General features: G+C 40.0%; 1 protein-coding gene across 4 annotated transcripts in view; it reads right to left on the bottom strand.

The window, feature by feature from the left end:
- Positions 1-2,643: 2,643 nt before the first annotated feature.
- Positions 2,644-25,953, bottom strand: part of TRABD (TraB domain containing) — a 36,130-nt gene continuing 12,820 nt past the window's right edge. For 2 of the 4 annotated variants that reach the window (XM_075492795.1, XM_075492811.1), the window contains 8 exons: positions 24,783-24,861; positions 22,056-22,222; positions 20,943-21,083; positions 15,624-15,734; positions 14,064-14,203; positions 11,616-11,788; positions 8,831-8,942; positions 2,652-5,877 (listed from right to left, as the gene is read on the bottom strand). In XM_075492795.1, the coding sequence (XP_075348910.1) occupies positions 5,700-5,877; positions 8,831-8,942; positions 11,616-11,788; positions 14,064-14,203; positions 15,624-15,734; positions 20,943-21,083; positions 22,056-22,222; positions 24,783-24,861 (1,101 nt within the window). In that variant the 3' untranslated portion in view covers positions 2,652-5,699. Of the gene's footprint in view, positions 5,878-8,830; positions 8,943-11,615; positions 11,789-14,063; positions 14,204-15,623; positions 15,735-20,942; positions 21,084-22,055; positions 22,223-24,782; positions 24,862-25,953 lie in introns of all 4 variants that reach the window. The other 2 variants (XM_075492786.1, XM_075492803.1) reach the window with 2 other exon arrangements.

The following is a 25,953-nucleotide window of genomic DNA, read 5'->3' as shown; positions in this document are numbered from 1 at the left end:
TAAAAACAGACGTAGCGGGTAAACCATCTGCAGTCGGTAGATGGCACTAAATTATTACTATTACTCGTATTTTCCAGCTAAATCAGAAGGCAAGATAAAACCGGAAGGCTGGGTCTCGGCTCCAAAGCACCCGGGCTGTAATCACGAGGCGGGGGGCAAGAGGGAGATGCAGGGAGGCGGCCGGGGATGCTGGCTGGCGGCCGGGGATGCTGGCTGGCGGCCGCTGCACACCTGGAACTGCTGCCCTCGCTCCAGGGCAAAGCGGGGAGCGGCCCTGCCAGCCTGGGCCGCACGTAGCCCCAGGGACTGGGCAAATCCTCCCGCTGGCCCTGAGGATGGCAGGTGACCAGCTGGGTCCCTGCAGAGACAGGGCGCCTTAATAACCACCACGCTTTAATCAAAATGTCACTCTTCATTACTCTGCCCAGTTTGTGAGTCATCTCTGTGGCCAAAAGCAGGGACATTTTACCACTGAAAGAATGTCACCTAGCTGGGAGGAGACACAACCTACTCAAAGGGAAAGAAGTGTATAACAGAGCCTTTTTTTTTTTTTAAGCCTTTTCTGCCTAAGTCCGATTCATTCCACTTTCCCTCATGCATCAGTCTTGATGCACTGGCACCAAGTATCTTGGATGAGGCAAGTGTGAAAGTGGCAGCATGCATCTCTTCCCCCCTTGGACACCACTAGAGCTTCCCCATACAGTACTAAATGAACCAACAGACAAATCATCAAACAAGCAAAAGCAAGCGTTTCCTCGCTTTGCACCACAGCCACCCCCAGCACAGAGCTACCTGAGAAGGAGCCAGAGTCAGGTGGCAGGACCCAAGGGCAACGTCTTGCGCTGGAAAAGAGCACACACCCCCCCAGTTGCCACCCTTTTCTCTACTGGGAGTGAGGACAAGGCTAGCCCTGTATTTGCTGCTGTCACCTCCCCGGAGTATAGAAAGCTTAGTTTGCTCCCCGTTGGTAAGACTGCAGCAGGCAGAAGGCAAGCAACAAGGGAGGGGATAATTAGGCAACACCCCACCAGCTTCTTCAGCTAGGACCTGTTCAACAGGACAGCTGCTTCAGCTATTCCCCATTCCCCTTCACATACAGACACAAAAAACCTGCTGCTGTGGTGATATGCACAGCAGCTGTATGTTTTCACCTGAATAGGCAGTAGACTGATTTCAGTGTATCTTTGGAGCTACTTGTGTCCTGTGGTTGATGTCTTCCACGCACATTTCAGGACTCAGCACTCCACTGAAGTCTGTCCATCGGGCAGAGCCAGAAAAGTGACCCTTCTCCTGCAAATACTTAAAAAACCCCAAATCTTGCAATAAAATCAGTCGCAAAGCACTCAAGTCTAAAATTAAAGTTTATTTCAGTTTTAGAAAGAAACAGGAAAATACGTACAGGAGTATTTTAGAGTTACAGAAGTGACAGTGTGTTGTTTCTTTTCCATGTGTAGTTCCCACTACTGCCTGGCACTTTGAGATAACTCGATGTATTTCTCAGTGCCTTTTAGATGTTTTACAATACACACACAGAGTAACAGCTTCCAGGGGAAATCCAGGCAATATTAATCCACCTCAAAAATCAATTTTTTCATTTGGTTCATTATTCGGTATAGAAAAGACACATCATAAACATGACCTAGGTCAGCAGTATGCATGTAACACTGGTGAACAATACATTCCGAAAGCAGGCAGCTGCCTTCCCTGTGTGCGGGTGTGCAAACTGAGCCCTGCCTGACTGAGCAGTGCTTGATAGCTCACATGCTGTGCAGCATGTCATCTGCCAGTCACATGGACAGTATTTGATGATAGTATTTAACATTTTTTTCTTCCACCTAAACAGCTTACCCAGCAGCTCTTTGCAGATGCAGCTCCAAGTGCAACTTCAGGGAACTTTGCCTGATCAAGAAAAACAGGACTGCACTTTGCTTCACACACATACGATCAAAAAGTATGGACCACTGACTGACGAAGTGTACAATCTGCAGACTATTCAGGGGGTACATAACCTGTATGGAATACAGCTTCTCATATATACTTACTTTCAGTATGAATGCAGGGTCTTTCTATTAATAGCTTTTTTTAAATTAAAAGTAATGGTCGTATTGATTTAGCTGGCTCGATTTGAAAGATTAAACTGTTTTTGCCACTAATTCAACACCTTTTCCACTTAAAGGGTCTTTAATTCCCATGCAGAGGACAGCACTTTAAGCACCAGTGGCTGTGCCTGATGTTAGGCCAGTGTTTGAGCACTTTGCTGGACTGGGACTAAGGCCATCAGCTCCTTGCACGACTGAGCACTGGAGAGACATTAAAAGAAAAGCAACAACAACAACAAGTCAACTCGGCATGCCTAACTGGACTCTGAATTTGGGTACTCACATTGAGAAGTCAGTCTCCCTGCATGTCAGTAGGGCAGGGAAACTCATCCTTTCCTCTCATAACAGATTACATATGGGAGGTAGAGGAACTAGTTTCCCTACTTCAGCATTACACTCAGATGCCCCTCAGTGGGAGGTATTTACTCCAACTGACCTTCCTGTTCAGAAAAATGTGTTAGATGGTGAAATTATCATGTACTAGGATCTAGCTAACCAGTGTTTGTTCTCAATAAAAATACTGATTAATAAGGAAAATAAATGCCTTCAACAGAAATGGTGGTTAAAATATTTTATTTTTTATATCATAGAACATACTGCTGTTTACTTTAAATCACTTTAGAGTAAAGGCACACATTGTTAAAAATACTTCAAATTTACATCACATGTACAAATGCATAAAACAGATGTACATGTCACCAAAAAAATACAGTATGGCTTCATAAGGTTGAGGCGGGGCTGGGACAATTCAACATATATTTAAATTTTACAGGATGCTGTTAACACTGAAAGGACTGACTAGAACAGAAAAGAATGGAGCTAAAACACTGATTATGTTACATAAGCAGTACAACACATTGAATATACAACATTAAGCATTTGTGTGTGGATTCATAGGATTGTTAGTTCTGCAAATTCATCAGGCTTTCCAGTGCCACTGAATAAACACCGCATGCATATGATCTGCCAGTTCGCAACAGTGGGAAGATAAATTGCAAATTCTCCGTCCACAAACAGGCTCCTTGAAGAATCTGCTGATATGCTTTGTAAAAAAAGACTGAAACAATAGACTTAAGGAGAGAATAACTGAATAATGAACGGACAACTTACACAGTAATCACTTCTGGCTAAAAAGTATAAAACATTAAGTCTGCAAGAATGCTCCATGACAATCATTTAGCATTAGTCCCACCCATGTTTAAGGCTCATATCTAAAATTTACCTTAGATTTGTTTTCCTTTGTGTAAAATTACCTGAGCACAGATATCAAAGATCTACAGAGCTTTTAAAAAGATCTGCAGATACCTTAAAAATCTGTAGATAACTTAAAGCAAAACAACAATATATCGAATTCTACCAGCTAAAAATTCTCAAAAAAACAACCAACAAAATATTTTGGTAAGTCAGTAAAGCCAGGAGAAGAATGAGCTTAAGCTTTTGCTTTCATCTTTTAAAAATGTACATAAAATATAACAGAATTATTCAAATAGGACTGCTTAGTTGTAAACAATACATTAAACCTTAAAAAAAATCAGGAATCAAAATTCAAGCAGTCACTCTAGTCTTCTATAAATTGTGTACAAATGCTGCTTTTCCTCTTGCTAGAGATGGCTGGTGGTTTCTTAAGCACTGATAGATGTGAAATAAAAGGACCCGCCTCCACTGTGTTCTGTATTATCATTTACACTTTGTGTCCAAGAAATGTGAATTGCTGCCATTCTCACTTGCTAAGGTTTATTCCCTGCACAACTGTAAGGCCCAGATCCAGAAAAGCACCTAGCATCATCTTAAGAGCTCTGCAGGATTGGGTTAGATTTAATAGGTTTAAAGAGAAACATGCACTTAAATGATTTGCTGCAGTGGGACTCATAAAATTTTAAAAGTGCAAGGCAGAAAAGCATCAGGTTGCATGGACAGACCAGCTCCCAGCAAAGTCAATGCCATCACAGAGAGGAGCATTAGACCCTTAATTTCATTAAAAAAGCTTGAAAAAGACAACACTGCACAGAAGATTACATGTACATACTTTCAGCAAACAATAGACTGTATGGGACGATTTCCAACACAAGGCTTTGGAAATACACCCTATTAAAAGCGGTTTGTTGATTTTATTGAACCAACTGGAAACAAAGAAACACAAAACACAACGTCACCTTTTCCTCCTCCTGCCTCACACACTGGTTCCTATCTTTCATTCCCAAAAGAAATTAATACAGATAAAAACTTCACTTTAAGTGATGAGCAACTGTATATGAGCCTGAGGAGCAAATGGGACTCTTCCATTCAAATACATCAGGTTAAAACTTTGATATGACAATTACAGTTATTTGTATTGTTGAACTGGGACTAGCTGATTGCAGAGGACACTTTACAATCATTGACAATCCTGTATAAAGGGTACCAAAAAGATTCCTATGAAATATGAACCTAGGATTAAAAAAAAAATATATATATCGATGATGGATGGCTGTCCTGGATAATTAAGACAAATCACAGCAGTTTGAAGTACCCATAATTCTATGTATAAACAGCAGGTAATCCAAATAAAATGCTACAGCTAGTTTGAAAAACTAAACTGAACACTGCTTTTCTATTAAATAGATTAAAATATTAATCCACTGAGAAATTACATTGATAAATAAAATATTTTCATGTATCAAAAATGAGGGGCAGGTACTATCAATTCCAGACTTCTTGTCCCAATAATGAAAGGTCTGAGAAAAAGTAAATTGTACAGTAGTTCTAGTCTCTTAAATTTACAATACTGGATCCAGCAGGATTTGGCTAAATAATACAGTTTAAATAAGCTAATCTAAAGGAACACAGTGTCCTGTAAACATGTGACACAAACCACATTGCGTTCTGATGGCGTGGCTACACCTTCTCTATGCAGGAGAAAGACAATTCAACTGGTGGTGGTAACAAAGGATGCAATCTAAAGGCAACGTTCCTGTTCTTCAGTAAGGCTTGTAAAAAATTTTAGCAGTGTACGTATGACAGCCTGTACAATTGTGAAACTTTTGGAAAGCTCTTAAGTTTAAAAAAGCCTAAATGTTTTAAGTATAAAACACACATTGAGAAGATGTCCTTCTAAATTATGTGTAAAAGTGTCTGGCACCAGAAACAACCACTAGGTATTATTATACCTAAGGAAAAAAAAGCAAAGAATCACTCAAGACAAGTGTCCCTGAACTTCAGAGCAGATGCAGCCAATTAGGTTACTTTGCGTTGTTCTGTTCCTCTGGAAAAGAAGTCATGAACATACACTCTTTAAGCTGTCTGTACTACATCATCAGTAATATATATTATATATACAGTATGCATATATATAATATATATATTTGCGTACATATTTCTTTTACCTCAATCTGGAATCATGTTGTTTCATGCAACACACTTACCAGGAATCAAACCTATTCATTAGATCATAGCTGGTGTAACTTTAGTATCAAATATTTTATTATACAGCAATTCAGCGTTGCTCAGCATCAATCGTCTGACTAGAATCCTCATCTCCCTCCTCTTTCAGTCCAGTTCACATTTGTTGCCTCTATCACCCTTTTTCAGCCACCTTCTTCACATAGTGTCTCCACTCGATGTTCAATGCTGAGACCTTATTTCTGTCAGCTTCTGAAGATAGCTCTGTGCTGCTGGCATTGAGAGAATAAACTGAATTGTCCTTTGACCTATTCGGTAGCAGCCATATCCCATCAGTCCAAAAACTGTTGCTTTTATGACAAATTTGAAAATCTTACTTGAAGCTGATGGAGGAGGCACACTGAAGCAAAAGATATAAAACAGCGTTAACACCCACATAGCTGGAAAGAACAGGCATTTTCCAATCAAAACAAGGATCTTTTCTCCCCTTCCCCCTTATAGTGCAGGAGACTTTCAGGCAACAGATGTGTCATGAACGAACAACGTATTCTTTCATGTTCAAGGGCTACATCCCAATAATAATAATAATAAAGCTTTTTCCACTTATGTATGATGCCACTTGTAATGGCTATGCACCTTGACTTGCCCATCACCCTATCAAAATAACTAAGACAACATCAAGACTTCTTGAAGAATACTAGAAGTTAATATTGTTTGTCAAACTGTTTATAATATTAGTATGCGTATCTGTGCACAGAAGGAAAAGTCAGAAGAAACACAGGACACAGCCTGAGTCCAACACCTGTACAGTCAACTTGCTGTCATTCAGGGTAATGGAGGAAAACAGAGCTTGGATATTCTTGGTAACGTGTGTCAGGACCTGGTCAGGTTTGTGCGGCCAGAAGGGGTAAGTCTGGTGGAGCCAGGCTGGCCTCTGCACAGATTCAGGGGGTGTTTCATCAAGGTGCACCCCTGGACGCCAGGCAGGCTTACCAGCCTAGCTGCAGTGCCCAGCACGAGCGTGTGGAGGCCGAGCCCCTGCAGCGCTCTTGGCCTCCAGAGCTCCATAGAGGACAGTGCAGACAAAGCAGAGAGGCTTCACGTGAAGCTGTCTCCGGTCTGGCAGGTATTGCTGGCTCTGAGATCTTCACAGAGCTGCCTGGAAGTCTCTGCACTGGCCACCTGGAACTAGGAGGGCAGAGGACAACAGGCACACCGGGTCTACCCCTGCCTTCAAGCAGTCTTATTAACTCAGTGTACGAAGCAAACAGTTAGTTTTACCTTCAAAATAAAGCTGGCTTTGAAAGCACAGCAACATGCACAGGTAGCCCTGCACCTTCGCTAACAGGCTCTGCAGTACCTCAGCTGGCCCTGCACCCACAGCATGCCTACACTGCAACTCAGATAATCCTCTCACAGGGGACGCAGAGGTCTCTGCATGTCGTTTCAAAGAAGCCACAAGTTCTCATTTATTTATATCTAGAAAATGTTTCTAATGTATTCAGAAGCAATCAGTTACAGTAGTGCAAAAACATTATGGGCACACTCGAATCAGGTTAGATGCGCTGAGATTAGGATACCAACTAGACTGAGTTTAGATCTGTATGTTCAAACTAGGGCAAAGTTATTATGGGTAAGATTTTCCATATTAAGGGAATATACAGGAAGAGTTTTAAAAAAGCATACACACTGAACAAAGGATGGTGTAAAGGCATCCCCTTTACACCTTTTGCATCCTTTTACACCTTTACATGCTTCTCTATTGCTTCTTTCTCAATTCCAGTCCCTCAGTGCAATTTAAAAAAAAGTAATTTCAAAACAATCTGAAGCAAATAGTAAGGTCTGCTTAGAGTCAGGTTCAATGCGTGAACTTAAAAATTGGAAGTCTGAGGAATGTGTATGTTTCTATCCAGATGACTTTCAAGATCACTTTGCAACTTGTAAAACCTAACTAAATATCTGTAAAAGTCTTAAAAACTTTTCACTTTAGAGAGGTGACAACCACTAACACACAAAAAACCCCCGTAACTGTGCTCTGCAACTGCAGTGCGACAGCATGAGGGGTAAAAAAGTTTAACAAGAAATGAGTCTCAAATACAGTAATTTTATGAATGTAATTTGCTTCATATTATTTTAGAAAGTCAAGTTAATGCGATATTAATGTTTTATGAAAGATTCTGGTAACCATTCCACTTAGTTATGGCACTGATATGGTAAAGACAAGTCAAAGAGTCTAAACTTTGATAAAAAGACCCTCTTTGTAAACTTGAATACACTTAGTCAGGGTTTCGGCCATTCAGTTCTGTAACGTCAATGATGCAACCAACATTAACCATACAATTGTATGTATTTGGGCAACCTCATTTTACAGGTTATTTGCAAGAGTGCAGAGGAATACAGACATCTAGTTTGTGACTCCAGGTGAGGCTTAGCCTTGAAAAAGACTTATAAATGGCTAGACAGGGCTTCTGTACATTGCGTTCTTGGACAAGTCTCTCTAAATCATATTTTAGATGCCTAAACACACCGTTTAGGTGGGGCACAGTCTCTTCTGTCTTTTCAGAACCTCTGAAGAGGTGGGTGAGGTGCTTACGTAAACACAGTAAACAGATGTGATAAGATAAAGTGCCAGTATTTGAAGGGCTCTATTATCCTAAACCATCGCAGACCAGTACTACCAGGTCATACTATAACTCCTCCTACATTGCTGAAGTCCTGACCTTTGTGGCTTTATGGGATACACATAGCCCGAACTTTTTGATTCTTCACTTCCTTCTTTTACAGAACATATACATCTATTTTAATAGGTACTTTGGAGCAAGAGTTCACCAGATATGTGGCTTAAATCAGCCCGTATTTAGGTATACACGTTAAAAATGTTATATATAGATACACTTGAAACTAGGCTATGAGCAGCTGTGATAGTAAGCTTGCCAGAGCCAGCAGTGTCCGGACATAACAAAAACTTTCAATCCAACAGTTTATTTACCTAAGCTAGACTGGAAGCCTGGTTTTGTTTTTACCATCTTCTACAGCCCTCATATGAATTCTCATTTTAAAAGCCTTAAATGTGGATCAATGAATTTTCTTTCTAGACAAGGGCATCTTCTCATTTCTACTTCCCTCAATATCCAACTATTTAATTTTTTCCTTTGATAATTTCTTTTCCGTTGCTGTAAGCACAATCTGCAAGCACTGCACAGCAAGTCAGTGAGCTGACAGGGCAGGAATGACAGTAGTGATGTTTCTTCAAGCTGTGACAAACAACCAAAAAAAACCCAAACAAACCAATTATTGCTGTCTTTTAGCAAGAGAAGCTGTTATGTCAACACATAGGAAAGGATGACTGTTACCTCATTATTTCCTGGATGTTTAAGTCAGAGTTCCAGTTCTTTTCAATTCCAGGTACATGACCCATCCCAACAACACCAACTACAACAGCTGGGATATATTTTCTAGGTTCAGCTGAAAGAGAGATGGAGAGAAAGGAACACATTGGTAAAAGAACTAATTTCAAGCTATAAATAAATAGGTAATGTGTGAAATTACAAAATCGAATTTTCCAAGGGGTAGGGACTCTTACTATTAGATATTAAAACTCTGTTACATACTAAAAGTTAATACTCATCTCACCTACTGCCTCTTATGTTGAAAGTCTGAAAAACATCAGCACAGTTTCTGGATTTTCAGGAAACGTTTGTTTCGGTAAACAGACCTGGCCAGGGCTCACACTCCATCCTCAGGGTGAGAGGCTCAGCAGATGCAAGCTAAATTAATTTCTTTCCTTCCCTGCATGTGTACAGGAGACCAGGAGCAGCCTGGTCTTTGCTTCTGTACGGAGACCAGGAGCAGTCCTGGTCTTTGCTATCTCCTGAACAGAGAACTTTCTCCACCACTTTGGACAGCAGCAGCTGGCACACGTGCAAATTGTACCAAGACCTGGGCTAACAAGCAGAATGAACAACTGGAAACAGCACTCGAGACCACACCTGCCCCTGTTAAGTCTACTGTTACAGACCTGGCCTCAGCAAGTAACAGCAAAACCCGTACCATTCATGTGCAGCAGCGAGCCAGTCACCATTACACCACTGCAACACGTGCCGGCTCTCACCCTCACCTCCCATCTACCATCCAAATTCCACAACACCCAGTGGAAGTTAAAATGTTGTTCGTGAAAGTTTTCGGATTACTTCTCCCCCAATGAAAAAATGGCACCACGCCACAATAAAAATAATTCACAGAAAACTTTCTAAGTAATAGTAATCAGGCTGCTTTCCTATGTGGAAAGTTATACATAAATATAATACATAAATACAAAATGTGAGTAAGCCACTGTCTTGCTTTAAATATCCCTTGATTTTTCCAGGAATAAGTAAAAAAATTTGAAAAGCAGCTCCCCTTGAAATGAAACAAAACTGTATTGAAAACACTAGAACTATTACACACATTTTCCAAGTTATTTCTTTGGACTTGCCTTTTCTCAGCCTATTCTAGGGTTGCTCTAAATCAGAGCTGCAACTACAACAGAGGCAGAGCACGGCACCTCAGCAGAATGGGCTGTCCACAGCACATCACATCCGCTTCAACCTCCACCCGTATGTTCCTGTCTGCTTCTGGGCAGGATTCAAAGATGACACCGTAATGTTTGAATCCCTGCCTGAAACTTAGTCCTGCAAGAAACTTTTATCCCTCTCAGAATATTTTGTGTGGAGTAAAGATAGAACGAAAAACTAAATGTGAAAGTTTCATTTGCAAGCTCTTCGGAAGAGTTCACCCAGGAGTCAGACAAAGGCTAGGAATAAATCAGACCTAGTTTAGGAATATATCAGACCAAAAGTATATTTGAGTCCTGCAAACAGTGTCCAAGAATTTCCCCTTACTATGTCCCCATAATAGCAAATGATTTGGACAATGGTGGTGATGCCCTATTTCTACTCATTTGAATTGTGCGGTTTTGTATTTTACTAGGAATCTTAAGTATATAATTTGCCTTTTTTTTTTTCCCCTTTTTTCTTTTTGTCTCTCATGAGCATGAATGCATAGAACAGATTATATGTATATAACAAATGCACAGCTTCTAAACAAAACTGTCTCTGACATTGTCTCTTGTTAACTAAGAGACTGAGACACATGACTATCAGTCAGGTAGTCCCTCACGTTCTTGTCTTTTATGGTCCCATCTTCTATTAAGTCCTTCATAATGCACATAAACCTCTTCCAGTTTCATAGGCAATCCCTAAGCCAGTGATCCAGAGACTGAGCTTTTAAGGCGGCAGATTTAAGGGGGGGGGGGGAAGAGCAGGGGAATTGCTAAACAATTCCTCTTGTGGCTCATGACCCAGCCAAGACCAACAATAAAACTAAATTTTCAGCCTGCTCTTTGGACCAAGTAACTGAATGCATCTGTGCCTCCTTCAGCTGTATCAACTGAGCTCACAGGAAATAACTGTGTGTGGACAAACTTTATGAAGGCACCATTGAGGTAATATTAGGCAAGGGAGATACAAGAACACAAGTACAATCCCCTCGCTATTTTTTCAATCACAAGACAGTGCCACAGGTCTGCACTGAAGTGATTATAAACAGTATCTTAAGACAGCAAATAAGAGGTAACCCATACCTCAGTATGCTTATATATAGGAAGGGCATGCACATCACATACAGCAGCAAAATACTTCCAAAGGCTAGAGAAATACAATTATTCTGTATGCTTATACCTTGCTGAAACATGCAGAGCCACACGTTTCAAGCAAGAAATGTGTTCCTGAGCAGCTAGTGATGAAAATGAATTTGGTGAGGTAACAAGGTGGAAGCAAGATAGGCAACATAAGTCTAGACTGTCCTGTGCTGCGACACCACATGCCTGCCTTTTGAAAAAGTTGTCAGGCTAATTAGTATTTTCCAGTTTTAAACAGCACAATAAGAAAGGAATCATACTTTGTAATCTACTGCTCTACAAAAATTATCTACTTCTATAGGTGGTTGCAACGAAGAGCAATATCCCTTTTTCATTGTTTAAGCACTGTAATCTTATGTGATATGTGGCACACATGAACATAACTTCCCAGATTTCCTGACAAGAACTGAACCTTGGACTAGCACACAAAGAACTTATGGTATCTGCTTTAAAACCATTACCTTCTGAAGCTCGAGGTAGTTCTATCTGCTTTGCTGCTTGCTTCAGCATGTAGGTCAAGTAAATATCTCGTTCCGAGACAATCGTTCGATGAAGATCAGGAAATTCTCCAATCATTTCTGCCATCATTTGCTCCAGTAAATCCTTCTGTTTGCATTTCTCCACATCATCTTTACTGAAAGAAAAGTAAGTTTTCTCAGTATCTGTTATGCTTTTAAAGCTCAGTACAGACAAACTAATGAATAAAACCAATTGGGTATTATACACATTATTCACATAAACTCACACTCTACAATTCTCCTCCCCCAGTTCTCCCCTTCAAAAGCAAAACGAACTCCCTAAACCTGTAAAACTGGATACCTAACAATGCCTCTACAGCGAGGGAAAGGGAAAGAAGAGAGGTCACTTGCCTTTAAGGCAGTGCAACTGGATTTTCACCCTTCCCAGTCTGAAAGCTGACAACTTAACTGAGCAAAAGCACTTGGGCTTCAAAGGAAATAGTTATCATGGTGCCCCACTTTCAGTGTATATTAATAAGCTTAGAAGAGGCAACCCAGAGCACTCCTGAGGAAGCAGATCTGATCACTGAACACACAGGGGCTCTATTTAAAGAACAAAAAAAGCACGCTGTAAGGCACAGTCTGAGGGGATGGAAAGAGTTCTGCAGGTTCCTAGTGTCAATCACAGGTCTTCAGCAGGGAAGTCAAAGTTATAAATCAATTCCCTGAACAGAAGAATAAGAAATGGGCAGGAAATAAGCAAATAAAAACTGCAGGAGTAGATGCAATGAGCTTTTATATTTTTCATAGGTGCTGTTAACCTTCTGTTTGCACCCACAGCTGTGGTATAGTCATAGTTTGTGGCAACAGAATCATCTGGTTTTGCACCACTGTCTACTGAAGAATGATACCAAACATGCTTTCTTTAGTTTCCAAGATGAAAAGGACACTACAAGTGTCAACAGGGACAACCAAAAGGAGAAATGCATTGCTAGCTTTCAACAGATCCTAGAAAAGCTATCAGACTGACACAAATTTGATGCTGAATTATTACTCTGTTTTCTGTAGAAGCTCATGTTGATGGCTGGGTGCACAATACCCCCCTGCCCCCAACAACTTCCCAATTCTAAACACTTTTCCTTTTCAACCCCTACCCACATATTACTTTTAAAAATCAACTTAGCAGATCAATCAATTACACAACAACAACTGAGATGTTATGTCCAAGCTTCAATGGGAAGCTAGTGTGCATATCCCGTAATTATCTTAATATTGCAGTTGAAAACCAAAATGTTCTTAGGATGGATAAAAGAATGGGAGAAGTTGCAAAGAAATATATCCTCCAATGACCCCCAAAAGCCTGCAAATAGTTTCATGCTGGTATTAGACTAGTAAGTGTAGAAAACTTACTTTGTGCATGAACTGTAGTTAATGGATTGAGGGATGGTCAAACTCATTTTACAGATGAATGTAATGGCAAGTATTTACATGAAAGGACAATTAAGTAAATGCTAAAACTGGAAAACGGAAGGTTTGATTGACCAGACTACAGTTTGAGCCCTGGCCTAATTTTAAAAGCCTGGAAAAAATGCTACAGATCACTTCATGAGCTGTGCAGAGCTCTGGTCACAGGGTATGAGAGGCACTGAGATTCAGGGACCACATGCACAGGGAACCTGTTTCTGGCAAGCCTCCCACCACTGTGAATCTGGTAGGAGCAGACAAATTAAGAGGACAGCTGTGCATGTGTTCTCACCCAGTTCAAGCAAGTTATCGCACACCTACTTGTGGAAAGAGGAAGCAAACTTGGCACAGGGATGTCTCTGAAGGGGAAACCAAACTGAGCAAGAGAATAGCTGTCAGAAATATTATCGTATGGCAAAGGTTTCTAACAATGTCCCTTTATAAAGGCAATAATCATTAAGAGTCCACATGTTGTCCACAAACTTTAAACGTTTTCTCTTGTTCTGAAAATCTGCTGAGACAGCAGATTCAGTTCTCAAGCTGCCCTGATTCAGATGTGACTTAGCATAGCAGGCTCAAGTCCTTTGGAAATCTTAAGGAGGTATAAATTAGCATACCGAGGCCCTACTCTCTTCTATTTACAATATCCACATACAGTAGTGGGAAAGATTTTATTTTCAGCATAAAAATTAAAAAAAAAAAAGTGTTCTCTTAAGTGCACTAGGAACTCTCCAGCACCAAATCTTTCACTTTACCTGGAAGTAGTGTATCAAAAGACAATTAAATAAAGAGCTGGAAAAAGATCAGCAAGCCAGCTTTCTTTTCAAAAATACAGATTATTGCAGGGTAGTTTGTGTATTTATCCTTCTCACTAACTTTAAGTTTCACTGTATCAGGCTGGTTACTGAGGACTTCCAGCTTGTACTAAAGTCAAACTGAAGAATTGAACATTTTACCCCGATAAACATATGGGATGCTTATTCATACCTGATTGGGTCAGATAAGAAGCAAAGACCCCAGGCGAGCTTGACTTTTTGCCAGAAAGAAAGTGCAGCAATTGCTCTCTTAAATGTAACAGGGATGGGTCGGTCTCCAAGATGGAATTTACAGAAAGGTACTTTACTGGCCTGAAAGAAAAGATACAAATCACTAGCCAACATTCCATACTGCAGCACAGTACGCATCCTTATTAAGAGAACGTTTGTTTTATTGTGTTATACAAGGTATCTTAAAAAAGAGCCAGTAGTGTCATACTTCAACATAAAAAAATATTCTGGCTTTGCAGTAAATAAAATTTCCAAAATGCTACTTCATACAGGAATACATCAGCTACAAGATGCAGTAGGTATTACAGTACAAACATTAAGTTGTAATGCCACCCTCTTTAGGCTACTTTTACCTAAGCAGAAAGCTCCTGTTTATGACTACTTAAGGTGAACAGATGGGGCTCAATATCTATCTGGGTCTGAATAAAGTCTAAGGTGAAACAACTGTGGTCATTTTGCTTTTACCTAGGATGTGTCAGGATCACTAACCTATCAGTTTCTCAGGGTAAAATATATTCAAGAGGGAGCTTATGAAACAAGAACTGATGCCAGATACCACACAACAATGTGGGGTAAGACTTCGCTGTAACTTAGACTGACAAATTTTAGTACAGTACAGAATTTCTAGAAAATTCTTTCCTACACATACCTGTTCAAAAATTTTAAACAACCACTTTAGAACAGGACAGAGGTAATATATATATATTTTTCTTTCCCACTTAAAATGGGAAACGCTTAAAATGTTCCACTCTTGCCTGGAATGCTGAGGAAAATAAGCCTTGAAACAGGTTTCTTTTTATTAAGGATAAATGCACCAAATTATTCCAGATTCTTTAACAGCTATGTTATCTCAGATTTCCTTACTAATACCTAATTTGCATAAAAATAGCAAGATACATTCTGCAAGGTGGACACATACAGTGAAAATAATGTCTCAGTATTCCCAGACAATAAAAAAAGAGTAGCTGTGATACACAGAAGTTGTACTATTTACTTCCCAGTATCACAGCTGGCAGCAGTACAAAAGAGAATGTTAGAAGGCCAGATAGGACTAACAGACCAGTCAGATATTTCACTTCCCCAATCTTTTTACATGAATGTGTTGGATCTAATTAATGCCTTAGAGTTGGTTTTCACAGTCTGAAACCCTGACACCACCAACAGTGGGACCAGGATCCATATCCAGAATTAAAAAAATAATTATTTAACAGGAACAAAATACATAAGTTATTAATGAAAACAAATGCCATCAGAAATATAATCAGGAAAAACCTTTATCATCTGAAGCCTTTTTGGAGTTGCTTTCATGCCACTTAGGGCTACAAACCTCTAATTTTGAGTACACTTAGAAGCTGAAGATGATTCTTACTACTTCACAGGCTTCAGCACAAGTATGGCCAGAATGCTCTTTTCTAGTCACTAACAAATGGTTCTATTTAGTTTGACTCTGGGAGCAAAAGGCCAATAATCTGACCTCAGAAAAACCGTTTCAAGTTCGCACCTCTTTGAAAGCCTCCCTGAATTCTCCTCCTGGGGCCATTCCCAGCTGTTCTGTGATGTGAGCAGAAACCTTCAGAAGCAGCATTTGCATCAATCCAGACATGACTCCATTCTGGCAGAAGAGGGAGAAAAACATTAAAAAAAAAAAGGTCAAACTATGTGGATTTCTCAAAAGAAGAATGCACTGTTCACAGTCATGAAAAAACCATTTAATTATTTTACTGAAGAAGCAGCACTGAAGCTACCTTTTGGAGCCGATTCACTGATTAATACAGCTCTTTTAGTTTATATCAGTTGTGAAGTAGCTTTTCACTTCAGTGTGCGGCCAAAGCATTCTCCCTTTCAACAAAAATGTATGGCAGAGTTAAGAAAAGAAAGGAGGGCAGCCAGACTTACTTCAGTCTACATTTACTCCACCTCTTGAAGCAAGTGTCTGAATAACTGAATAGTAAAACAGCTCATACTGTGCATTTAATTTCTCTTGATCTATCTGGTTACAAAAAAAGAAAAGGGACCACAAGAGTATATTCCATCCAATGTGCAGTGAACACCACATTGTAGATATACTGAAAGGGAAATAGCTAGTGGTCTAATCAAACACTTCCACTATCCTGGGAAAAAATAGGCTGGGGACTGGTTAGGTTAACAGACACAGAAACAGAGAATCTAGCGTTGTGCAAGAAATTGCTGTGCACGATTTCAGCACATAAGACCTTAAAAAAGACCTCACAGTCCTGAGTATGACTCACTCCCACAAGCAGACTGAAGGCCCCTCCTCACACAGTCTATTACTTTTTCAACAGAGACCTAAAATCAAGACTCTTCTTTTTAAAAAGAAAAATTCTCCTATATATACTTATGCAAAATTTCTCTTCCCTGTCCCTTTTACAAAAAGATTGAAAAAACGTCTCAACTCCATTCAGAGCTGTTCCTTCTGTCCAGCTTGGCTGTCCTCAACCAGTTATTATTACGACTAAGACTCAGTGGCTGAGTGCTACCTGTCCCCAAGCGTAACCTATACCTTGGTTACGCATCTCCTCCAACTTGGCATCAGTCCATACTGCTACCAAAAGGGGCACTGCATTCCTCCTTCCCTCGCCAAAAGTTAATTTCCTGCTATATCACCAGCTTCATGCAACTAAGATGAGGTTACACTGGATAGCTTGAGTTAATATAACTGCTGGAAGTTACCAGAGGAAGGTCCTGCTCTCCATTCCTTGCTCCCAGGGCCATGCTCAAATGACCCACCCTGTGCCAGATCTGATGCTTATGGACCTCTCCAAAGGCTGTAGGAGTTTCTGCAGTTAAGTGGACTCAAGAGACATTGAGGACCAGAACTGGCAAAAGAGAGGGGCTATTTTCAAAGCAAATTGATTATCTGCTTTATCATGCTACAAATTAGCAAGCATGGCAGAAAGGGCACTGGGCTCCTGGAGAGAGACAAGGAAGAAAGAGGGCAGTGAGAAGAAGGGTTTTCAGCATCCTTGAGATCCAGTCCAAAAGCCTAGGGGACAAGGGTTTCCAGAAATTAAGAAAAGATGCCCACAAAGAAAAGAAAACTAGGATAATGCAGCCTGAGGTTATTTGCTGGCTGATCTCCCCTTCAAGATCGATGTATTTGAAGTTGCATTTTTACACTGTGACAGAAACGGATTAATCCTGCTGGCTAACAGAGGGATGCATCTTTGAAGTGTGTCTGAGTCATCTGTGCTTTTAACCTGTGTGAAGCTCAGTGCCTGCCGTATATGCTCAGCATCAAGGAGATAAAAGGTGACAAGCAGCTGTATGTAGCAGCAACCAGCAACAACTGGCCAGCCAGAAAGCGTTGGGGAATAAAGAGCAAAATGTACGAAAAATGATGGGAGCAAAACAGTAAAAGAAGTTATTATCAATACCAGATTATTCAATGTCAGACAAAGGAAAGCTGACCACAAAAGAACATTACATCCTGAGTGGCTGGCAATAATTTCACAGGTTAGATGCAACAGCCGTAAACACAAAGCAATGCACAGGTAGAAAGAAACTGAACTGCGCAGGCAGAAGGATGCAGAGCTATTAGCACACAGCAGAGAGAAAGCGAAATACTGATTTTATCAGCCCAGTGTTCAATAGCAGTCAGAAAGCAAGAAGAGTGACAGGGATTACCAGGAAAGGAACAAAATAGAAACATCAATGCGCTGCTGTACAATCTTTAGTGGACTCCCATCTTGAAAACAAGATACTTGAACTAGAAAACGTGCAAAGAAATACCAAACATATAAGAAGAGATTAAACATATTAAATACTGATGAGGCTTGGGAAAGGATGACTGAGGAAGATACACTCTATTGGACACCATGACTCACATGGAGACAGTGAAAAGGACAGGAAGAGAGAGGAATACCCAGGCAAAGTACGACTGCAGGTTCTAATGCCCTTCCCCAGGCATCTGTTATTGGCAGCTGCCAGAGCGCTTCCAAAGTGGATAAATCTTCCACCGGATGCAGCACAGAAATGCTTACACTATGTATGGGAACACAGCCTAAGGAGGGGGCCTTGAGGCTACTCTTTGACTGTATAAGTAGTCACAGATCCAGCACTAACCGCAGAACTGCAGGCAGAAACAAACCATTTTTATTTTAGTCCTATGGATTTCTTCTTTTAAAAACCCTAATTCCCATGGACGCAGCCCTGTGCAAACACAGCCTTGCCACCTGGAGCCTGGAACTGGTTTTCCTGCTGCTGCAAGCGCACTGGAGGTTAGACTTTGAAGTGCAAGTGAAGGTAGCAAGTGACAGCAGCCTGCTCCTGTCCATATGGATGTACCTGTCATCTACCAATTCACATTATATCGATTTTATTTAACAAGACAATCCTGTAGGTTACCTAAACATGGAGGGCTGTATTACATGGTGCAAAACAAGAGCTTTTTCACTGGCCAGAAGCATTAAAAAAACCATTACAATATATTCCTGCACAGTAACTTCAGCCTAAAGGAGTAGGTTAAAAAAGTGAGGTTGAGCTAAGATTTTGCTGCCACCAGCCCACTTTCTCTTCTGCCCTAGTACAAGGCTTCTCAACTCCTCCTCTGTGTCAGGACCAGCAATCATACAGCCACACATGGACACGATGCAGCTAAAAAGCAAGCCCTGTTCAGACTGCCATGCAGCCATGGTATGGACACAGAAGGGACAGTGGAAACACGAAGCCAGGGGAGAAGGTAAAAACCAAACTGGTAAGACAGGTTTTGTCAAGCCAACTGTTACTGTGCATCTTCAGGCAATCCGCATTTGAGCCAGATACCAGTCTGCACTGTGTTGCTTTGCTTAATGGAAAGCAAAGAGATAGTTCTCTGCAAACAACTATAAGGGTTTTGAAATTCAAGGAGGGGCTGGAGGAAGGCTGTTTTCAACCTGCAACAGTTGCTGGATAAGCTGTGAATACCAGTGACCCATTGCAAGTGTGTAATATTTTCATATTAACACTCTGCTCAGTTTCCAACTTCAATTAAGAGCAATGAAATGCAGTTTTACTGCTTAAGATTTATACAAGTGACTTTATAAAAAGACACAGTTTTCTCTTCCTAATTTGATACTCAAGGATGAAAGTTATGAGCAGTTTTGACTCTTGGTGTAACTTTTGGGCCGAACGCACATTTCAATGAGAGGGGACAACTAAAGCATGACTGAGCAACTTAACCAGCTGGTTTGATTTTTACTAGAGAAAACAAAGATGCTATCATTTAGCATGAGACAGTTGGACTGTTTTTCCTGGTTTTCCCTATATAACCCATGCTACTACTGAATCAAAGGGGGAAGGTTTTTTTTTTTTTTTTGTTGAGACTACAGATAGAGAAATATATTATTTAAAAGGCACAATGTCCAAATTTTATTATTTGCATTATCCTTGGTGACAAAGGAGACTAAGATCGAGCTGTAACAATAGGAAGGATCTTTGTATTATTCTCTGGCTTTGGAGCCAATGCAGTCTGCATTTCCTACTGTCCACACACAAGATCACTTCAAGCTGTGGTAGGAAGTGCTAATTACAAAGCTGCCAACACGAATTTACATCACAGAGAAAAAAAAAGTCCACTATTTTATTTTCATTGTCCTTTTCCTCTTCCACAGCAAAAACTCTTGCATTTAGCTTTGATATTAAAAAAAAGACTTCTGTGCCTGTTTACGAGGTCAGAAGACCCCCAGCTACGCTGCTCTGGTTGTTGTGAACATGCATTCTTTTGGCTACATGCAACAGAACAATCCACCTTACCTAAAATAAACAGATGGATGCAGTAACTCATGCAATATGCAAGTGTTTTGCAATGTTCTTTCCTTTGATAGGACATAAATAAAGAAAACAGGAAAGACGCATTATTGCCTAACTCTGAGTCAGAAAGCCTGCGCTAAGACACTCTCTGCATGCACATACACACAAGTAGACTAGCCCCTAGCCACTGCAAGTGCTTCTGCACAGATGCAGATTATATTCTTATGAGGGGTGCAATCCTGGAAATTCCCCAATTACATCAATAAAACAATTCCAATATATAATTACCACACAACCAAAATAACAATCTATGAATTTGTTAATTCAGCTGGACACTGGAAACTCTTTTTACTATTGACCACATACTGCCATTCTAATCAAATGTCCTGTCATTTTTAAGTCAGCTTTGTGCTGTTTCACTGTGCCTAGCTTAAAATTACTTAAATATAAGCTCACTGGGTGAAACTGAAAAAATACAGGACAACATTCCATTGTTTTGCGCATACATTCCAGACAGCATCAAACTGCCGGAGTAGTTACAATTTGAATAGAACCCCACACTTTTCAGCCCAGATTTTTCAAAAACCCCCCTCAAGGCCCACTGTCAATGAGAAACTACTCAAAAGACAAGTGGATGGGAATTAAAAAGAAAGAGCAACACACTAGGATGAAGAAGGAATGCAACTAAACAGATGACAGACAACACCAAAATTAAGTGCTCCTTAAATAGCTGTGGTACAGATGCAGATTGCAGGGATAATAATCATATTTAAGTGTATTAGTGGAGCATTACAATTACAAAGTTAAACTTGTATCCCGCAAATGCAGCAACTGTTAAACCCGGGAGGATTCCTGCCTAGGTCAACAACTGCCCAAACAATCCTGTGGTGGAACAGAAGCCCTCAATACTCCAGCTGAAAACAAAATACCAAACCTAACTTTGCCACTGTGATGGTAGTCTCACCTAGGTGAACAGTTATTAGGTTCCCAGCTGGTGGGAACACTGGTTTTGGTTGTAACTTGACAAATTGCTCTTGACACAAACCTTTAATTCTCACTGTGAGAGTCATACCTGCTTTATAGCTTGTTGAAGTTTTTCCAGATTTATTTCTTTGGCTTCCTTTAGTAATGTCTTTTCATCCATCTTTAACATAGAAACTCTGTACTGGCATAGTTCCACCACAACTACATCAGGCTGCACTTCTTGTATTGTCTGAAAAACATGAATTTATTTACACCAGTTTAGGAAGGATTAAACAGAAATGCAGCCAATATTGGTACTTTCATGAGAAAAGGGACTTAATAAAAGCACATGCTAGCAATCATTTTCAATTAAAAGAACAGTGAAAGAGTAAACAAGACTTCTCCAAACAGCTATGTATTGAGAAAAACATTAAGGAAGATGACAGTGAAATGCTTCAGCTACTGAATGCTTTGGGACAGGAAGATGGAGAACAAATTGTGCTGGGGGTGAACTTGACATTAAACTTTTCATATTCACCAAGTTCCTTTGACCATACTCTGCAATCATTTGGAATCTGAGTTAGAATAAGCTTTCTAAGAACCAGGGTTGATGATTCTGGCACAAGATCCCTCCCCCTCTAGCTCCTGAAGAATAAAGCCACTCTGAACTGCAGACTTTGCATGAGGTACAGTATGAAATAGTTCCTACTTCCACTAGAGCTTTGGACCTATTTGTATCTTGCATTCCATTCTCAAGGTTGGAACAGCATGGTTTTATAGGTCAGTATTATACACCCTGGGCACAGAGAAGCTGTAAACTGCAGCTTCTGTTTTAGGTTTTGCATCTTCTCAGCACGTCCCCATCACAGTATGCAACGACCAAAGCATGCGCTGTCAATGTTATGTGATGCTTTATCGTGACAGGCAGGGGAAGCTTCTCTAGTGAGACTTCTACTTTTAGCACTGGCACTGTATCTACATTTGTTGTTTAAGGGCAAATAAAAACATGTGGGATGGGAGAGCAATGCATTGCATCAAAAAATTACTAAGATAATATGGCTGCCTCTTAGTTCATCCTATAGCACTGTTAGCCCTCCAACAGCTAACTTGAGAAAAACAGAGGGAGGTTACAACACAGAACCAAGTTAGAGTTGGACTTCATTCTACTTAATGTTGACAACATCATAAACACACTGCTGAAGGACTTCCACTTAGTATTTACCTTCACTACATCCTTTTTGCTGCTGTCACTGAAGTGGGCTGTTCCAACCACATATACTTTAGAACCATCCTCAGTGTCAAGCTCAGTCACAGTACTTGGTAAATTAGCTTTTTTCTGCCTCTTCTTCATCTTCATCTCCAGAAGAATTTTAAATGCATCTGCATCAGCTATAAATGTAAAGAAAAAAAGAAAAGCACACATGACTATAAAGTGCAGGTAAATAAAACAGAAAATAAAAATGTCACCACTAAACAGCAGAGCAGAGCTAAAAGGCCATTGATTTACCACTGTAATCTTACATTCAATTCTGAGGCTACATCATTGAGAGTGCCACCACTGGAGAGGCTGCCTCCAAGCATGGGTCTCAGTCCAGGTTTCCTACCCTGTGGACACTGGGACAGGTTGTCCATGCAGTTCAGTAAGGGAAAGAGAGAAGCTGTGTGGCAGGTGAGGTGGATAGAGAAGCAAAGAATACTTAGAAAAGGTATACACTAAATTGAAAAAAGAAAAAAAGAAGAGGCATTTTTTTTCATTCTAGAACAAAAGCATCCCCTTTTGGGATTTTATCTGTATAAATGATAGCAACACATGTACAATGGTATGAGTATGCTGGTAAAGTCACCTGCACGTATAGGATACCTACAGTACCAATCTTAGCCTTTTCTGTGATTAACACACCAGGGATCAGTATACAATTGAAAATTAAACCTTAAGAGCTATTCAGGTCAGGAAGCCAATCGCTATTTTCTAGTTTCAACAACAAACTCTTTAAGACCAAAATGGCACAATGTGAGTTCAGCCCATCAAGCTTGCCATGGAAAATAGGAAGATCTATCACAATTGCTTGTTAAATGCCAGAAAGCCTCATTAACTGAGATAAGAGAAGCTTCAGTTTTACATCAATGGGAAATATAGTAACTTTTAATGAGTTATCTTTAAGCTGTAACGCATCTTAGAAAAAAAAAGCATCAAGTAGGAAAGCAGTTTTGTTTCCAACCAACTCTCTCTGGCAAGCTGCTGCACAAGTTAGCAGAGGTCTCAAGTGGTCCAGAACCCTGGAATAGGATCATAATCCCAGGAAAAAAAAAGGTTAGTGAACAGTTTGCAGGCAGGATGTCAAAGATGCAGATAAATTACAGCCTCCTACCATACATTCATTCGTTTCATGAATCTGGTTTAACTATGTGGCTCTGGCCCCAGATCTGTCCCACAAATACTTATTTCACAAGATTTTTATGTCAAAAAAACCAAAACCCACAACAAAAGCCACCCTCCAACATCCTTAGTTAGCGTTTTAGCAGCCTACTACTTCATGGTCAATACCCAAGAACATGGTGTGTTGCAATCAGTACGGTCTGATCTGAGACCATGTCGCTGCCAAACAGATGGTGATGCTAAGGAGGGGTGGGGAAAACATGACTGTAAGAGGAAGGAGAAGAGGTAGGGCTGGTGCATTCGTAGCACTCTCAGTCACATAATCATGAAAGCAGCCACAGTAGATCAACCAAAATCAACCTAAGCAAATATCCTGCCTCCCACAATGGTGAGAAGTGGCTATCTATGGAAGAGTATACGAAATGGGGAAGCACGCATGATAACTTCCCCAAATGCTCTCCTAGCCTGAAGTCATTTATGGCTCAGATTCCCCCAGTTGAAAGTAGTTTCTACATATTCAGTAGACTGTAAAGGATTTCCTTTATTTTAATTTTCCAGCCTTCACCTCATACATATACTAAGAACCGGACTGAATAATGTTTCATGTAAAGAAAAACTGCTGTAACATTGCAGTACCAGAGGTTATCATTTAAGGACATAATCAAGGAAAAACATTCTCGGGAGCAGCTACAGTTTCATTAAACCAACTTCTTTATCTGGAGAAAAAGGCAGCATAAAAAATTAATCTACTTCTTTAGGTCTGAATGCTTTTCCCATAGCTTTAGTCAAGGCTCTGTTTGCTCCCATGATTGTTATTTCTGAAAGCTGTGATCCCTAGGGATTATTCAGCAACTTCAGCATTACAGTAATGTTGCTGCTACCCACTAATTCACCCTAAAGTGGTTCAGAGCCTATTATTTGCCAGAAAGCACAATCTGAGTGTTCCTATTGTTCAAAATGAGGATTGTATACATTAACATCACAACAGTATGTCAATAAACACAAAGCAAATCCTAAGTAGTCTTTGTTTTCTCCTCCGGAGAAAGAAATGTCTGTCATTATCTGATCCTTACCACTAAAAGGTAAGGACCAATACTCTTCCTGGGCTTCACAAGACAGTTTTGGCTGGGATACTTCTATTCTTGCATGCTGCAGGCTTGGCTGTCATATCAAAATATTACCATGCCAGCATGGGCAAAGTATTCCACCCGGGACGACCACTCGGCATCGCAACACTAGATGCTATCTAGCAGCTTACATCTCCGGCTTAGAGAGCAACGACCGAGCTTAAAACAATAGCTGAGTATATCTACTAAATCAAAAACCATTTACTTTCTTTTAAAAGCGTGGGAGCAGCAAACTGACAATTGATATGTCATTGCTCTTTCCAAATTTGGTTTACGTAACTGGGTCTTTCTACTAATCAAGAACACATTAAGTCAGATATGACCTCATTCGCATCTCCCTTTTGTGCTAACAGCCACATCCTTATTAGGTAGGGAAAAGACATGGACATTTAGCTTAATATACTTCCAATGTGATATACCCTCCCCAGTCAAACCAGAAACATACAGATATTCTGTGATACACTTGACGTTTCCTTTGGGCCATCTTCTGGTGCATCAGAGGAGGACATTGGATCTGCAGCAGCCTGTACGAGACAAATTCAAAAAGGAGGCTGGGAATTAAAATGAAATGTTTTAATACATCTTTCCCCTTGCGAGTTTGCTTGATTTGAACCTACTTATAATATTCAAGCAAGTAAATAATTTAAGCAGTGTCAACAGTTCAAAGCGTCTGTGGTTTTACAACTGTTTTTCTCCTAGCTAGATAACTATGTGAAAGAACATATTAAAGCCTAACTATTCCATGCCTATTTCAAAAGATAATATTTATACCTGACAGAGTTTTTTAAAAAAATCTGATTCTAGAATAAAAAGAACAGATTTATCTCTAACACTACTATAGCATTTTCTGTGTTGGAAACTAAAATGTGCACTGATTATTATAATACTATTGTCATTTATAAGATGGCGTATTTGACTCAACTACCAGTCAGCATTAGTCTGTCAGGAGTCTGACAAAGTTAATCAGCACTCACAAGAATACACATATCCATTCAAGAAGAGTCTGCTCAAGTACACTTATTCTAACAGAATAAAATAAGGTAATTACACAATATGCACACCCAATCTCATAAAATTTATGTGTATGTTGACTTTATATACATCAGAAATCAATGTCAAAAGGATGAAAAGCATCTGCATAGTTTTGTTCCCTAAAGGATCAAAAGTTAATTGAAAAGATTCCCAAAGACTGACTTTTAAATACTAACACTAGAAGTATATGAGGCAAGTCTTTGACTAACAAAACCTTTCTTATTTTTAACTAACAGGCAAGTTTTAAAACCCGTGCATAGAATTCAAACAATCCCAGTCATTCAGCCTATGCCATCCAAGCTGGAGAGGCAGAGTTAGTGCAGAAAAGAGAGACTTAAGAATCAGGGAAAGCTCAACTATAAACTATCTCTAGGCAACTATATTAATTCGAAGTTGAATCAGGACGACTACTGGGAGAATTTGGAATTCTTGAACAACATTAAGTCAAAAAGTTAACAGGATGAGAATCCATCATCATTCAAGTACCTTCCAAATGAAAGGCAGTACTAACAAGTCAGCAAGTAGGCAGCCAAACTCTCCTGAAGGATGTCAGCTTTTTAGCTAGAATGACTGGTTTATTTACT

This window comes from Mycteria americana, chromosome 1 (genome assembly GCF_035582795.1).
Source record: "Mycteria americana isolate JAX WOST 10 ecotype Jacksonville Zoo and Gardens chromosome 1, USCA_MyAme_1.0, whole genome shotgun sequence".
Classification (NCBI taxonomy): domain Eukaryota; kingdom Metazoa; phylum Chordata; class Aves; order Ciconiiformes; family Ciconiidae; genus Mycteria; species Mycteria americana.
Note: the sequence above shows the minus strand (reverse complement) of the source record. Positions and strands in the feature narration are given on the sequence as shown.